The sequence below is a fragment of the Rana temporaria genome, chromosome 7 (assembly GCF_905171775.1).
Source record: "Rana temporaria chromosome 7, aRanTem1.1, whole genome shotgun sequence".
Lineage (NCBI taxonomy): Eukaryota > Metazoa > Chordata > Amphibia > Anura > Ranidae > Rana > Rana temporaria.
Genome location: NC_053495.1, coordinates 29551358 through 29567806, shown reverse-complemented (window position 1 = coordinate 29567806; position 16449 = coordinate 29551358). Strand labels below are relative to the sequence as shown.

Genomic DNA, 16449 nt, shown 5'->3' with positions numbered 1-16449 from the left:
TTTTTTAAATGATAAAAGTATTTACACATTATGTATTCAATATAATTATTTTTTTGTTAAATTGTTATGACATTTTTTGGTCAATTGGATAGCATTTATAATGTTAGAAGCCAACCAGTGTTTTTTCAATCACGATTCACTGCCATCAGCCAATTCACAGTTCTAAAAGTCCAAAAAGACCCAACTAATGCTTGATCTGCATATTTAAATTTCCTCCCTATTTTTCCACTGTTCTTTCTATCTTGGATGGTCCTGGCAGGGGAAAGAGGTATGTGGTTAAACTCAGCAAATTGAGTCACCTGCTCTCATATCTTGTGCATGTCCTTCATGTTTCTGATAGGATTTTATCCTTTTTTGCTTCCTTTGTAGTTGTAATTTAAGTAGTATAGCAGCCAAATAATTTAGACTGCCTGTGGAACTTAGTTGCCCCACACAACTTAAGTGTGCAGTGGTAATCCAGTCTGTGCATGCAGCAATGGATGTATTATACAAGCATTGCAGCTGTTTCCTAGCACATCCCAACCTTCCTTAATCCCTCCTAATCCTTCTGTTTCACCCATGTTAGTTTGTATGCATAATGCAACAAAGAAGACAAATGTGTTGGGCCAAGCTTGCAATAAAAAGGCTACGAAATGGTTTTGAAATTAATTTTCATAAGGTGCACTTTGACTACAGTGGTTTTTTTTTCATTACTAATTTAATGTTGATTTACTTATTTTTTTTTATTATTCTTTTGGCCTGATGATAATGTTTTGCTTCAAATCTCTAACCATTTGTAGAAGAGTTTGAAAATAAAACTCTTGCAATTGATGAAGTGTTTAAAGTAAAACCAGCATAATAATTTACATCTTTAGCAAAGCAACTTCTTTTGTCCAGAGATAAAAACAAAATTAATCACTCTGGTATTATTTGTATGTTGCTGTCCATAAATATTTTGGAAATAAAGCTATTATCAATATGAAACACTTAAAACATGTATTATATTGAAACTAGTATATTCATATTTTTAGATGATAAAAACATATGGATTATCTAAAAACATGTTTATTTGACAATATGGATTGTTGTATACATTAATTTTTCTTTCCGGATTTATGTGTTATTGCCATTTTTTTATGTATCTCCTTACAGTTTAAGCCCTTCGGTATTTTAAACTACTTTGTACTTAATTACATTGTGGATTTTTTCAGGGGGGGGGGGCAGAAAGAGCATTTATGTTGACCTTTCAGGTAGAGTTTCATAATTAAGTGAGCATATCATGCTAAAAAATGTCTGCGTATAGAGAAAAATGTTTAACAGTGGGTAATCTCAATGCTCGGTTTAATCATGTGCGCAGGAAAGCAACTAAGTGATTATTAAGAATCATTTTCAAATATTGCTCAATGTGCTTGCAATGCCATATTATGACAAATGTGTGACATAGCTGAAAAGTAAATGTAAAACATATTAGGACTAAATTAATCATGTTACCAAACAGAGTATATTTCCCGAGAATGGAAATGTCATTCTGTTCATTAGTGGCAAATTCGCTTTTTATTCAGAAATGTTTTTAGCTTACAAAAATAAGAAAAAATTCAGCAATCTGAAAGGGAAATAAATTGCCTGAAGTGCCATTATTTTTAACTCTAGAAATAAAAACTTATACTTAGCTGTAAAAATGTATAGTTCAGATTTTACCAATCATTACCTCTTACCAAGAATACATGAATCATTTCTATATAAATTCAGGACCAGCTGTACACTTACAATTACAGAGTTGTAGTTTTTTTTGTTATTTATGTACTTACAGCTATAGTTTACAGTGTAAGGCATCCTTTGCAAAGAGCAAATATAGGCTGTCATTGTTGACCTCCTTGGGAATTTTCAAGTGAAAGTTCCAATCACCTGGCTGCCACACTGATTATTACAAAATTAATATATTGTGGTTGATTTACTAAAGTGGAAATGACTGTCTACTTAGAAAAGGGAATATTAATTTGTTTACTTTCATCATCCAATCATGTGCAATCAGATATCCTTTTTTTTTTCCTTGTATATAATTGGGCATTGAAAGTAATTGAAATTACACATTACTTACTCAATTCTATGAAATTTACAATCCCAACTCATTGTAGTAAACCAACACCCATGAGTCGCTGATCTAGAATTTTTTTTAGCAGATCAGAAGTTTTGACTTGACTTGTTCAAGTTTAATGTCTTTGAATATATTCAAACGACAGCCTGCCAGGCAATTAGTATTTGCAATGGCAACCCACATCTTTCTCTGTGCTCAGCTTTTTTTAAAGGGCTTTATGCTTTTTAATAATGTTAACTTGTATTGATTTTATTGCAGGCATACTCACAAGAACAGTGTTAGAAGGGGGATGAAAAACAGAAGCAGGGATATAGGATGCTTTGATAACAATACCTCTTTGCTACATTGTGCTGAATTGGGTATTCTGCAAAGCTCATTCAATAAACGGTGTAGTCTGATACACCAACAGGATAATGGAGCTGCACAAGATTTAAAGTGGTACTAAAGCATAAACATTTTTTACCTTAATGCTTGCATTAGGTTAAAAAATGTTTAGGTATCGGCATCTCACCCGCCCTTATACCTTACTCAATCCAGCGCTGTGCCCATCTGCTTCGGCTCTGTCCTCTCTCCCCACTCCCACAGGCTTTGCTGCCACTGGCTACTGCTACTGTCAGTCATATCCTGTGATGAGGGGGGGGAACAGGGCCGAACCCACAGGTGTGCCACTATAGGAAGTGGCCTCCTAATATGGCACACCAAGAAGAGGAGGAGCCAGGAGCACCACCAGGGGACCTGAGAAGATAAGGTTGGATGGCCGCTGTGTGCCGTTCCATTGCACAGAGCAGATAAGTATACCATAGAAAAAAAATCCTCTACAGTCACTTTCAGATCTAGCATTGCTGGAATATAGTGCCTTTGTACCTATATCAGTACCTGTTTCTGGTCCCATCACCAGCACATTGCTGTACAGGGAAGGATTTATTAGAATTTTGGAATTTACTTAAAAAAAGGGACAGTACCTTGTCATAGCCCAGACCCGCAGCAAGGTATACTTATCAAACTGCACTCCCTCGCTGTCTCTCTTCTCCATCGAAGCTCTAGCTCTGTCAATGTAATGGAGTAGACCTTCAAGGTATAGGAGAGCATGTGACCACCCCTATTCTCTCATTAGGTAAATGTATCACTGTCTGTGAATGTAAACAGAATGCAGTTATTCAATTGGGCATGACATTGAAATGCCCATGGATTTTAATTCTTGTTAAGAAGAGTACTAACTTAAACATCAGAGTAATTTTTTCAAATATTTGTTTTGGAGATATTCTGTGCTATTTCATTGTCAAGAATTTTATAAATGAAGATAAAAAAGAGTTAATGGGGTGGATTTAAAGTTATTTTTACATGTTGTATACAATGTTATGTGATGCTATAGAGCTGTGTCATTATGAGCAGTCCCCTTTTTCAGTTATTCTGCTGGGCTTTCCAACAACTATCCAAAGGGGCCAAAAAATAGTAAATTGTAAATTGGAGGGCTTTGGTGTTGTGCTGTCATCCTGCTGTCTAAGACACTGGCCCACACGTACCCTTATGGCAAATAGAATTCTAAATGCCTTGTGCCATGTGTGTTTCTTTAGAGGATTGCATTGTTGGGCATGCTAACTGGTTGCTTCTTTGCTACCAACAGCATGGCAAGAACCAGGGTAGCCATTAGACATTTTGGGGGCCCTTACACAGCTTTAGGCCTGGGCCTGACCACTAACATTCCCCAGGGTCCTCCCCCTGTCCGTTTCCCCCAATCTGCCCACTGGCCATCCCACCAAGTCTTTCAGTGCACCCAATTTTTTTTAACACTTAACAAAACTTCATATATGAAAATTAAAAGTGTATTCCAAGACTCAGGCCCCGTACACACGGCCGAGGAACTCGACGTGCCAAACACATCGAGTTCCTCGGCCAGTTCAGCCCTGAAGCCGCCGAGGAGCTCGGCGGGCCGAGAGCTCCCATAGAACAACGAGGAAATAGAGAACATGTTCTCTATTTCCTCGCCGAGCTTCTCGTCGGCTTCCTCGGCCGAAAGTGTACACACGGCCGGGTTTCTCGGCAGAATTCAGCCAGAAACTCGGTCGGAAGCTGAATTCTGCCGAGGAAACTGGTCGTGTGTACGGGGCCTCAGTGCTTTTAAGATTTAACAGTCAGGAATTATATTTTGGCAAAAAATATGAAGCCTGCCACCACAACAAGGTAGACTCTTTTAAGCAGGACCCTACACTAACACTAACCTTTTCAATGCCCCCCCCCCCCAAATCTATCCTCACCTAGCAGATATAAGAAAATAAAAAACTCCAAAACAAAAAACAAATGCAGTATATTCAGCAAAGAGACATCCCAATTCAACAGTGACATCCCTATAAAGCAAAGAGGCAATCCCAATCCAGTGGAGACATTCCCATATATTCAGCAAAGAGACATTCCAATCCAGCAAAGAGACATCCTCATATATTCAGAAAAGAGACAAACCCATATATTCAGAAAAGAGACACCCTAATCCAGCAAAGAGATGACTCAATCCAGCAGAGACATTTCCATATATTCAGCAGTCTGTCGTCGCCCCCCCCTATGGCTGCCCTGACAAGGATTTAAACATGCCATAAACTCCAGCTATAGAGCTTAGCTTTCTAGAACATAAGCTAGAACAGAACAAGCTATTAAATATGGAATATAAAACTACAATGGCTTTGGGCCATTTGTTTTTTTAATTAGTTAGGTCAAAACTTATATTTTGTCTTTTTAATCTTGTATATGAAATATTTACTTTATAAAATACATTTTTAAAACCGGGTGACCAGAAGAAATTGTTGGGGTATTTTGGGTTTTAAATAGACAAAACAGCAGTAGCATTGTTCTTTAAAAAGTGAACTACAATTTCTTTAACACTATATGAAGCTGAGCAGAGCAGGGAGGGGAAGAGATGAGTCACTTCTCATTGAGTCACCTGAGGTGACCTACTCAACTATGTTTGCAGTTTGAGTTTCAGTTATTCAGCTCTATAAACAAGGATTTTTTTTTAAATCAGAGCAGTTAGTGTTAGCCTGGTAAATGTGTCTAGAGCTCTGCCTGCTGCTTATCAATACTAAATATAAAAATAATATATTTTTTGTCTTTACTTTTTAATTCTAAGTATAAATAAATAAAAAAAAGGAAACTGATGTAAAATACATCCTTAGTTAGGAATTGCTATATGATTAGCTTTAGCATAACAATCAAGCTTGCTAATTGCTAAAGCACCATAGCACCAGTCCAGAATGCATGTGCATTATAAGAATTTCACAATCTTTATTTGCCAAGCTGTCACTGATATTTCTAGCTATTGATAGGCCTAAACACAATGGTTTCCCATGGCTGATAAAGTACAGCTTTTCTTTTATTCTGTTTGCTGCTTTAGACATAGGCCTTAAAACACAGGTGTCAAACTGGCGGCTCTCCAGCTGTTGCAGAACTACAAATCCCATGAGGCATTGCAAAGCTGAGGCCTCGTACACAGGATCGGCTCTCCCGGCGGTTAAAAGTCCACCGTGAAAACCGAGGGAAAAAATGAGAACCTGCTCAGTTGCTTTTCCCCTCTACACACGGCCGGTTTTCCAGACAGGAAAACTACCATGACAGCTTTGGTCGGGAAAACCGGCTGTGTGTATGCTCCACTGCAGTGTTTCCCACAGGAAAACTGCCGAGCAAAAAAACACAGAGAATCGCGGTGGGATAAAAGAGAACAAGTTTTTTGCTTGCAGTTTTCCTGTCGGGAAAACTGTTATGGAGCATACACGGCCAGTTTTCCCGTCCAAAAGCAAACATGGCAGTTTTCCCGTCGGGATTGTGTGTACGAGGCATGAGAGTTACAAGTATGACTCCCACAGGCAGAGGCATGATGGGACTTGTAGTTATGCTGAAGGGCCACCAGTTTGAATTCAATGCCTTAAAATGAGAAAGCATGTTTGTGAACTGTGAACCATTTACTTATAATATTTTATTCAAAATGGATAGATATGTTCTAACAGGTACAGCATAGATAGTTTTAAAAATGAAAGTATGTATGAAGCCAAAGTCTTCTCTTTTTTTTTTACAGAATAGGGTATGGGTAAGACCAATTACATTTTTTTTTTTACTTTCTATGTTACTTTCCTTTTGTTTTGCTTCCTGTTTCAAGACACAACCGGAAGTAAGTGTAGATCTCTCCAAAGTAATGGAGATCCTCTCTTGTCATGGAACATATGTCCCCATTGAGAGGTTTTTCCTTTATTCCTGACCCAGCGGAAAAATATTTTTTCCCTGACCCAATTGCGGCTTTAGATACACTTTAAAAATGTACTGTATGTAGAATAAAATAGCTAATTTTCTAGATATTAGATATGATATAAAACTTTGGATGTAAAATGGGTGCATAGAAATTAAGAAATGTATGAGTACACATTTTATAGAGAATAGCAGATTCACAACACTATTTCATTGGCTCTAATTCAAGGGTTGCTTTTGGCTTCCCTTAGGTTTTTCTCTTATCAATATTTTAAGCCTCTTTACCATAAAAACGGGGCACCTTGATAGTTTAACTGCTATAATGTATCTTCTTTCCTCCAGGGTAAGAGCTGTCCAGTACCTTTTCCATATGCCTCTCCCCCTATAATTGACACCTAAGGGAGAAATACACAGCCCTATTTGTGTCTTTAAGCTGAAAAGAATATACACTTTATTGCCAAAAGTATTGAGAGTTTGGGATGGAGGAACTTGACTGGCCTGCACAGAGACCCGACTTCAACCCAATAGAATACCTTTGGGATGAATTACAGCTGAGACTGCAAGCCAGGCCTTCTTGTCCAACATCAGTGCCTGACCCCACAAATGCACTTCTGAAAGAATGGTCAAACATTCCCATAGACACACTCCTAAACCTTGTAGACAGCCTTCCCAGAAGAGTTGAAGCTGTTATAGCTGCAAAGGGTGGGTCAACTCTATATTGAACCCTACGGACTAAGACTGGGATGCCATTAAAGTTCATGTGCGTGTAAAGGCAGACGACCTAATACTTTTGGCGACATAGTTTGTCGGTAAATGCTGGAGGCAGGGGAACATATTGGAGAATTTCAGACACATATTGGTATAGCCACCTAAAGTGGACCTGAAATATGGAAGATGTGTCCAAAAAAGCAGGTAGTAGGCACAGAACTAGTCACCGATATAGCCTATAGACTCTCTATAGCTTAATATTTTCCTTTGAATTACTTACCATGCCTTGTTTAACACAGTGTCTCTGTGTGTAGGTGGTCATCTTGGTAGTGGAACAGGGCTTTGCTTCCTCGTGTTTGTTCTGTCCCCTTGGTGATCTGATGACTGGTGTGGTAGTATTCAAATAACAGCAGAAAAACAAAGTCTTTCTCTCTAGAAAGGAGAACTGTGAACGGCACAGTACCAACATTACCAAATCACACTTTAAATCTCCGAAGAGCAGCAGTTAGAGGCAGCAGTGCTTAGAGGATCTCACATTATAGATATAGCTCAAGGCACAGGAGTGCTCACACACAAGATGTGCAGTGCTTTTTTTTTGAAGAAGAAGAAATTCAAAACAAATGTTTTTCAGGGTACTATTTAGCATTTATGGATGTTCAAAGAAAAAGACTTCACTCGTTAAGTTCAGGTCCACTTTAGGTGACATTAGACCAGTGGGTAGTATATTTGCCTTTGACTACTGCAACTTCTGTGACATACTCTATGATATAATTAATGAATAGATAGACAATAGTAGATATTTTTTATAAGGTAAGTAATCACAAGCTACATATAGGTTATAATTTTTAACCATTTTTTCTTGCCATTATTCAGGTAAAAACATAAATGTTTATATTAAATGTATATCAAACATTTTTAAAGATGTCTTATAGACAGACTTCACCCTGCTAAAAAGTTTAGTTTTTTTTTTCTCTGCTTTTCTTCTTTTTTTGACTTTGGCTATCAAGTTACACAAGTTATGGCTCGGGCCTGCTACAGTAGTGTGAAGCCAAAGATGAAGTGCTGTGCTGAATAATTTTCTGGTCCTATCAGAATTTCAAGGATATGCTATTCCTTAACACCTTTACAAAGTCTGGCTGCCAGACAAATGATTATGAATCAAGAAGACCTATCACTCATTCTGCATGCCATACTCAGTTACAATGACAAAACACGCATGCGTCTCCAACACATTCACATCTCTGCACTGTATGATGTGAATGGCACTCTGGTACAAACAACCTATATTTTTTTAGTTGAACTTCCCATGAGCATGGTATTGAGTTACTTCACTGGAGTATGTTCATTTCTACAAAATGAAATGTTCAGTTTTTGCATTTGAAATGTAAACAAAAATATCTCTGATGTTATCTTAAAATGACGGTTTTCAACTAGCTAGTCCAAATATTTTAATGGGTTTCCAAATATGTAATGCAATCAGGGACTACTAGTCATCTTCAGAATTTGTGGAGGGAAAGAAAAGGATAAAAAGGCAATTCAGTGAAGAAACTCAAGTTAAACTCCTAAATTTCTAGACTACAGAATGATATGATTGAACCTTGAACTCTGAGCATGACCTCAGGCAACCCTAGTGTCATTGTAAAGGGAAGAGGTTTTCTTTTCTTCTTTTTTTTTTACTTTTCTGCCATAGCCTGGTTTTCCCTTACTGTCCTCTTTACAATGACATTTTCTTATGAATTCAGATTATTTTGCATTGTGAGAGCCCTGGGTAGAAAAAAAAACTACTTAAAGTTTGTTTAGTTTCACTGATTTTCTTCTTCACTTTCCCTCTACCAAATCTAAAGGCATTTGCTTGGTGGTCAGACCTTATGGTAGAACATGCAGAGACATTCCTCTCGCTCTTTGCGGTGGACATGGATGCAGCGTTGGAGGTGCAGCCGCCAGACACCTGGGACAGCTTTCCTTTGTTCCAGCTTATAAACGATTTCCTTCGCGCTGACTGTATGTACCCTATTATTTCTATTTTTTAACTCTTCCTTGCTAGGTGATGTTGTGATGTTTTTTTTTCTTGAATTTATCATTGATTTGAATTAAATTCATATGCTTTTAAAAAATGTTTAGAGTTTAGTATTCACAGATTCTGAATCACAACTGTTTTATTATTGAAGGGTAAGTTTACCTTTGTACACTTTTTTTCTTCTAAATTCCAGCTCCCCTATGCACCAATATAGCATTCATATATATATTTTTTCAAAAATATCAAAGCTTTCCATTAAATCTACATTCACTTACTTTTCTTGTCCTAATCCATGTTTCCAGATGTTTCCATTCCTGATCAGCCTTTAGGTCATGACACAGGTCATGGGCTGCCCTATGTGGGATGAGTGAAAATGCTCCAACGTGCCTCCCTCCCTCGCTAAAAAAAAACGCATGTGGGAATGCAAGTTTCTGGTATACAGAGTTGTGAATGGGGCTTGACAGCTGAGTGTTTCTGTACACTCCCTCATATGTATTTGTATAAAGATAGCCATACACTATGTAATCTGATTGTGTATAAAGTGACAAGTGTGATCACTGATTGATTGCATTTCATTTAAAAAACATGCACCTGGGAATGGGTGGGTGGATGATGCAGGGTGTGTGCTAATGAGATCAGCTGGTAAACTGTTTCCTGTGTCATGACCTAAAGTCTGATCAGGGAGAAAGACATCACAAATAAAAATGTCTGGAAGCACGTATTAGAACAAGAAAAGCAAGTGAATTTAATGGAAAGCTTTGATATTTTAAAAAAAATAACATGAATGCTATATTGGCGCATAGGGGAGCTGAATTTAGAAGAAAAAAATTTGCAAAGGTGAATGGATCTTTATTTTCAAAACTGATATTTTAGTTCTGGATTGATGCTGCCGAATTGAATCACTCCGCTGGAGAATAACAGAGTGCTGCACCAAATGTTCAGGGCCCAAATTCATTATTTCATTAGGACAATGTATATTAGACAGAAAACCAGCCAATGTTTCAGGGGCTAAAAGGGAACCACCCCCCCCCTTCATCAGTGTTTATTATAAAAAGCCTGGAGTGGAGAAGGTGACAGACTCAAAAAAGGTTAAAATGTACTGAATAAGCATGTGGAGATAATATAATTTAAATAAGCTTCAGCAGCTAATTCTAGTTGAATCACCCAGCAAAATGTTCTACCTCTTAATAAATCTATTTATAAGACATTTCTACTCTCCCCACTGAGGATTTAATTTATTTAAAATGTAAGTGTTTGTATATATAAATTCATCTTATTTATTAATCAGATTATGTGTACAGTAAAACACCTAAATGTATTAAATAGTTCCTTAAGCTATCTTTGCACTGGTCTATTGTAACCCTCTGCATAGCTGCTAAGGATGAGCTCCAGTGTGTTCGCATGGTACACGTGCAGAGTCCGCCAGGAAGTCGGGAGACATTGTCCCGATGCCCGGCTGCAGAGATCGGGAAATGTCTCCCTGGCTGTGATTAGCGCAGCGCGGTGCCGACTTCCTGGCAGACTCTGCACGTGTACCATGCGAACACGCTGGAGCTCATGCTTAATAGTTGCATATAGGATAGGAAAGAAAGTGGCAGAACTGTAAGCCCTTTTAGTTATTTATTGCACCATTCTGATATTCTGTATAATGGATCTCGCAGACTAAAGAAGAAAAGCTGACTTTATCAGTGAGATTTTGTTCAGGAAAAAAATCTGAAAAGTTTATTGTATAGTTTCTAAAATTGGTATATTTACTAGAAAACTGGCATTACAAATATTTTGTCAAGCATTTAGCAGTTTGCCTACATTTACATTTAAAATTACTTGGGATACAGCTTGGAGATTAAAGCGTATGCTACCCCAAAATTAAAAATGTATTGACTTATTTGTTGCTATATTCAGTGGGTATAGAAAAAAATCATCCCCCATTAAAATAATCACATTTTGTTGCTTTGCAGCCTGAAATTAAGTCAGACACCATTTTAATTTTATCCTGCTGCATTTACTAGTTTGTGCAACTTATAACATCCAAGTGAAAAATATAACACCAACTTGTCAGAAAAATAAATACAAGTTTCGGAGTTTGGAGTTATGTCAGTATTTTGTTGAACCACCTTTTGCTTCATGAATTTGACTGTATTTTGCATCATCCATTTTTTTTTCCATCCTGACAAGTGCTCCAGTCCCTGATGCAGAGAAGCACCCCCATAACAGGATATTACCACCTCCAAGCTTTACTGTAGGAATGGTGTTGTTTGGATGGTGAGCTGTATTGGATTTCCACCAGACATATAATTTGGTGTTGAGGCCGTGTAATTAACACCATTTTCCACATGGCCTCAGAATCTTCAAAGTGAGTTTAAGGTGGTCAGATGAGACAAAAATTTAATTTTTTGGTCTCTAAAACCAAACGATATGTCTGGCGGAAATCCAATTAGCTTACCATCCAAATAACACCATTCCTGCAGTAAAGCATGGAGTTATATCCTATTATGGGGGTGTTTCTCTGCAGCAGGTACTGGAGCACTTGTCAGGATAGAAGAAAAATTGATGGGGCAAAATACCATCAAATTATGGGGAAAATCTGCTGCCCTCTGCCAGAAAGTTGTCAATGAGTTTACCTTTCAACATGACAGTGAATGTCCTGGCAAGGTCTAGTCCGAACCCAGACTTAAACCCCATTGAAAATCTGTGGAATGACTAGAAACTTGTAATCCACAAACAGTCACCATCAAATTTAACTGAAGTTCAGCAGTTCCGCAAATATTGAAAAAGTTAGTAGAGACATATCCCAACAGACTAAAGGCTGTAATTAAAGCAAAATGTTGTCCAACAAAATACTGATATAAGAGGGGTGATCCTTTTTCCAACTCAGTGATTCTGTTTTTTTATTTTGTCTGACCTGACATGTTGGTGTTATATCTTCACTTGGATGTTAGTTGCACTAGTAAATACAGCTGGATAAAGCAAAAACTGTGTCTGTCTTCACTTCAGGCTGCAAAGCAACACAATTTGGTTATTTTAAAGGGGGGTAATTATTTTCTATACCCACTGTACCTGGTGATCCTGCCGGTTCCCCTCGGTTTCATTATAAAAGCAGATCTGTGCTGCAGTGATCTGTTCACAAATACTTTAAAGTCCTTGGCTGCAGTAGAAGGATCCAGAAATGTCAAAAACAAAGATTTCATCATTTTAGTCCCTGAAAGAAATGTAATAAATGTAATGTAATATTCAACCCTCTTAGCATAGCTAAAATATCAGTTTGAGATAGGCTAACCCTAAGTATGCAAAAGGTCTCACTTATACACGTGGTAGGGCAACATGCTATTCTTTGTACTTGTTTAGACTTTATTTACTGTGCACAGGTTGAATATTACTTATTGCTGCATGGAAACTGCAAAAACAGTAGAATTATATGTTTAAGCCAAAATATCATATATAGTTATATACAGTTGCATACAACTATTTATAATTACCATGAAAATTACCAAAATTTGGTCATACGGTTATTTATGAGGCTATACAAGCCATTAATATTATTTATCAAATCTATTACTGTTCTACAATTGTACATTACAATTTAATTAAATAAAAGAGAGATCAAGATAAATAGAGAACATGTTTTGTTAGCTGCTGTTTTTTTTTTCACATTTTAGCCAGTAAGGTTACAGATAATTTGGTTTGAGTGCATTTCAAGTTTCTAAATACATGTTAATATCACTAGTCTGAATCGTTTTTTTCAACTGTGCAGTAAATAGAGAAAACTGTAAACTGTCCAATTATGCGTGTGTGTGCGATGGCCTCTAACAGCGACCTCAAATTATTGGATTCGATATAAAGAATCCTCCTCTCTCCTAAGCAACTCCATCTGCTAGACTGAAAGGAAAGGGTAGTATTTGCTGCACTAAGAAGTAAGCCATCTGCTAATCTAAAGATAATTTGCTGCCTTTTGCCTGCTGTCTTGAAAGTATCAGAAGCCAATTTTCAAAACCATTGCTTTTTTCCCCTGAAATATGTCTAATTTAAATGATTTGTTAAATTATGCCTTGTATTACATACTGGAAAGGAAAAAAAAACGATTTAACAGTAAAACACATCTGTGGCTTTAGTTTTGGGGGGGTTTTCGGTACCCTGATTTACTTAACATTTCACTTTTATTGCTTATTATGTAAATAGTTTTTCTAGGTAAGAAATAAATCATTACAAAATGATAGCATGTAATTGTGTTATCGTCACAGATAAATACTCAAAAATCCACCTTAAAAGAATGAAATGCCCTGCTAGTAGATCAAGCCAAGGGACAGTCCTAACTATGGTTTCTGCGATTAAGAAAGTATTGTCACACCATTGCTGGTAAATCCTAAGACTAAATGGAGAGCCTCCAATCATTTAAAATGCCAAAGAAAGTAGTTCAGACGTAACCAGTGCAAAGTCAATGCATTTTTTAATGAAGATCTAAACTCACTGGGTCAGATCCACGTAGCGGATCGTAATTTTATTCCGACATAGCGTATCGTATTAACGCTGCGCCGCCGCAACTTTGAGAGGTAAGTGCTGTATTCACAAAGCACTTGCCTCTAAAGTTACGGCGGCGTAGCGTAAATCTGCCGGCGTAAGGGCGCGGAATTTAAATGTTAAAGATGTGGGCGTGTTTTATGTTAATTTTACTTGACCCGACGTAAATGACATTTTTTGTGAACGGCGCATGCGCCGTCCGTCGGGGTATCCCAGTGCTCATGCTCGAAATTAACCCGAAACAAGCCAATGCTTACGACGTGAACGTCATTCTACGCAAAGCCCTATTCGCGAACGACTTACGCAAACAACGTAAAATTTTCAAAATTCGACGCGGGTATAACAACGTCCATACTTAACATAGGATACGCCTCATATAGCAGGGGTAACTATACGCTGAAAAAAGCCTTACAGAAACAACGTAAAAAAAATCGCCAGCCGGACGTACGTTCGTGGATCGCCGTATCTAGCTAATTTGCATACTCAACGCGGAAATCGACGGAAACGCCACCTAGCGGCCAGCGTAAATATGCACCTTAGATCTGACGGCATACTAAGACCTACGCCAGTCGGATCTAGCCCAGCTTCAGGCGTATCTTGTTTTGTGGATACAAAACAAAGACACGCCGGAGCAAACTAGAAGTTACGCGGCGTATCAATAGATACGCCAGCGTAACTCCTTTGTGGATCTGGCCCACTGTTTTTACCCTTCTTCCCATCTTAGTGCTGCTGATTTCCTCCAGCCCTTTTTTTCCCCTCTTTGCCTACTTTCTGTCTACTTGCACTCGCTCCAGCTGTGACTGCAAATCATGCCTCATATCGGTTTACTGATATTAGCAAACGGACTATGCCTGTGCCAACTCAGCTACTTGTAGTCTTATGCCGCGTACACAGAATCGAAATTTTCGATGAAAACAGTACGATTTCACTTTTTTCTATCGTCTGTGTGCAACTCCGACAGAGAAAAAACCCACGCATGTTAAGAATCAAGTCGACGCATGCTCGGAAGCATTGAGCTTCATTTTTCTTGGCTTGTCGTAGTGTTTTACGTCACCAAGTTTTGGATGGTCAGAATTTGGTCTGACAATGTGTATGCAAGACAGCATGAACGTAATTCCGACTAAAAATTCCATCGGATTCTAGGCCATCGGAAATTCCAATCGTGTGTGCGGGGCATAAGGCTGGATTCACACCTATGCATTTTTAGTGCTTTTTGCATTTTGCAAATTTGCACTACAGTCCATTTAACATGGTTTCCTATGGAACACGTTATGTAGTGCAAATCTGCAAAATGCAAAAAGCACTAAAAATGCATAGGTGTGAATCCAGCCTTACCGGGGGTGCCTGTAACAGATTGAGAAGGAGGGCGCAATTGGGAGACAGTTTCAGTTTTCATCCCATAACATGCAGTTCCTGAACAAAGACCTTTATAGAAAATGATCTTTAAATGAAATCTGAAGATTTAATAAGCTTAGATAACACATGTTTAAATTATATTAACATGTTTTAATAAGAATTTAGTAATTGGGTTTGGATCATCCTCTAGTGCACCCTAAAGATAAGAAAGCCCATACTGCACATTTAATAAAATGGAATATAAAAAAGCTGAGTTTATTAATGTTTAATATATTTAAGCACATGTATAATGGTGCCTCTGCTCACCCACTGCCCTTTATTTATGTAATCTACTAATTAAAATACAACCAATAAAGACTATACATTTTAACTTTCCTGGAATTATTCCTGCTGTACACCACTGTGTTCAGTAGAGATGATCCCCTAAAAATTTACTCTTCCACGATTGTCACTCCTAGTGCTGGTTCCTCCTGCTGACCCTCATGTTCATTAATGTCTCCAAAGTCAAAGCAAAAAGTAATTCTATATTTTTCACCAAACCCCATGGTACAGTGAGGTAGAAAAGTATTTGATCCCCTGCTGATTGTGTACATTTTCCCACTGACAAAGAAATTATAAATCTGGTAGGTTTATTTTAACAGTGAGAGACAGAATAACAAAAATAGCCAGGAAACACATTTCAAAAAAGTTCTAAATTGATTAGCATTTTAATGAGTGAATTAAGTATTTGATCCCATATCAATCAGCAAGATTTCTGGCTCCCAGGTGTCTTCTATACAGGTAAGACGCTGAGATTAAAGTGGGGGTTCACCCTAAAAAAAAAAAATTTCTAGCATGCCATCAAGCATACTAGCGTGATCTACAGTACGCCTTTATTTTATTTTTTGGCGCCGTACTCAGTTTACTGCCGTAGTGAAGTTTCAGACTCCCCGCGGGGAATGGGCGTTCCTATGCAGAGGGAAGATGATTGACGGCCGGCTATGGTGCGTCACGCTTACCGAAAATAGCCGGAGTAGGACTCGGCGCTATACGGCGCCTGCGCACAGACATCGGAGCTGACTGCGCAGGCGCCGTGAAGAGCCAAGTCCTATTTCGGCTATTTTCGGGAAGCGTGACGTGCCAAAGCCGGCCGTCAATCATCTATCCTCTGCATAGGGACGCCCATTACCAAACTTCACTACGGCAGTAAACTGAGTACGGCGCAAAAAAATAAAATAAAGGCATACTGTAGCTCACGCTACTATGCTGGATTTGATGGTAGAAACTTGGTTTTTAGGGTGAACCACCGCTTTAAAGGGAGTGCGCCTATTCTCAGCTTGTTACCTGTATAAAAGATAGCCGTCCACAGAAGCAATCAATCAATGAAATTCCCATCTCTCCACCATGGCCAAGACGAAAGAGCTGTCCAAGGATGTCAGGGACAAGATTGTAGACCAACACAAGGCTGGAATGGGCTACAAGACCATCACCAAGCAGCTTGATGAGAAGGTAACAACAGTTGGTGCAATTATTCGCAAATGGAAGAAACACAAAATAACTGTCAATCTCTTTC

At 38.2% G+C, this 16449-nt stretch overlaps 1 protein-coding gene across 41 annotated transcripts in view; it reads left to right on the top strand.

Annotated features, from left to right (window-relative positions):
* Positions 1–16449, top strand: part of CADPS (calcium dependent secretion activator) — a 553237-nt gene that overhangs the window by 399767 nt on the left and 137021 nt on the right. For 27 of the 41 annotated variants that reach the window (XM_040359139.1, XM_040359135.1, XM_040359125.1 and 24 more), the window contains 2 exons: positions 260–268; positions 8854–9010. In XM_040359139.1, the coding sequence (XP_040215073.1) occupies positions 260–268; positions 8854–9010 (166 nt within the window). The remainder of the gene's footprint in view (positions 1–259; positions 269–8853; positions 9011–16449) is intronic. The other 14 variants (XM_040359142.1, XM_040359129.1, XM_040359124.1 and 11 more) reach the window with 1 other exon arrangement.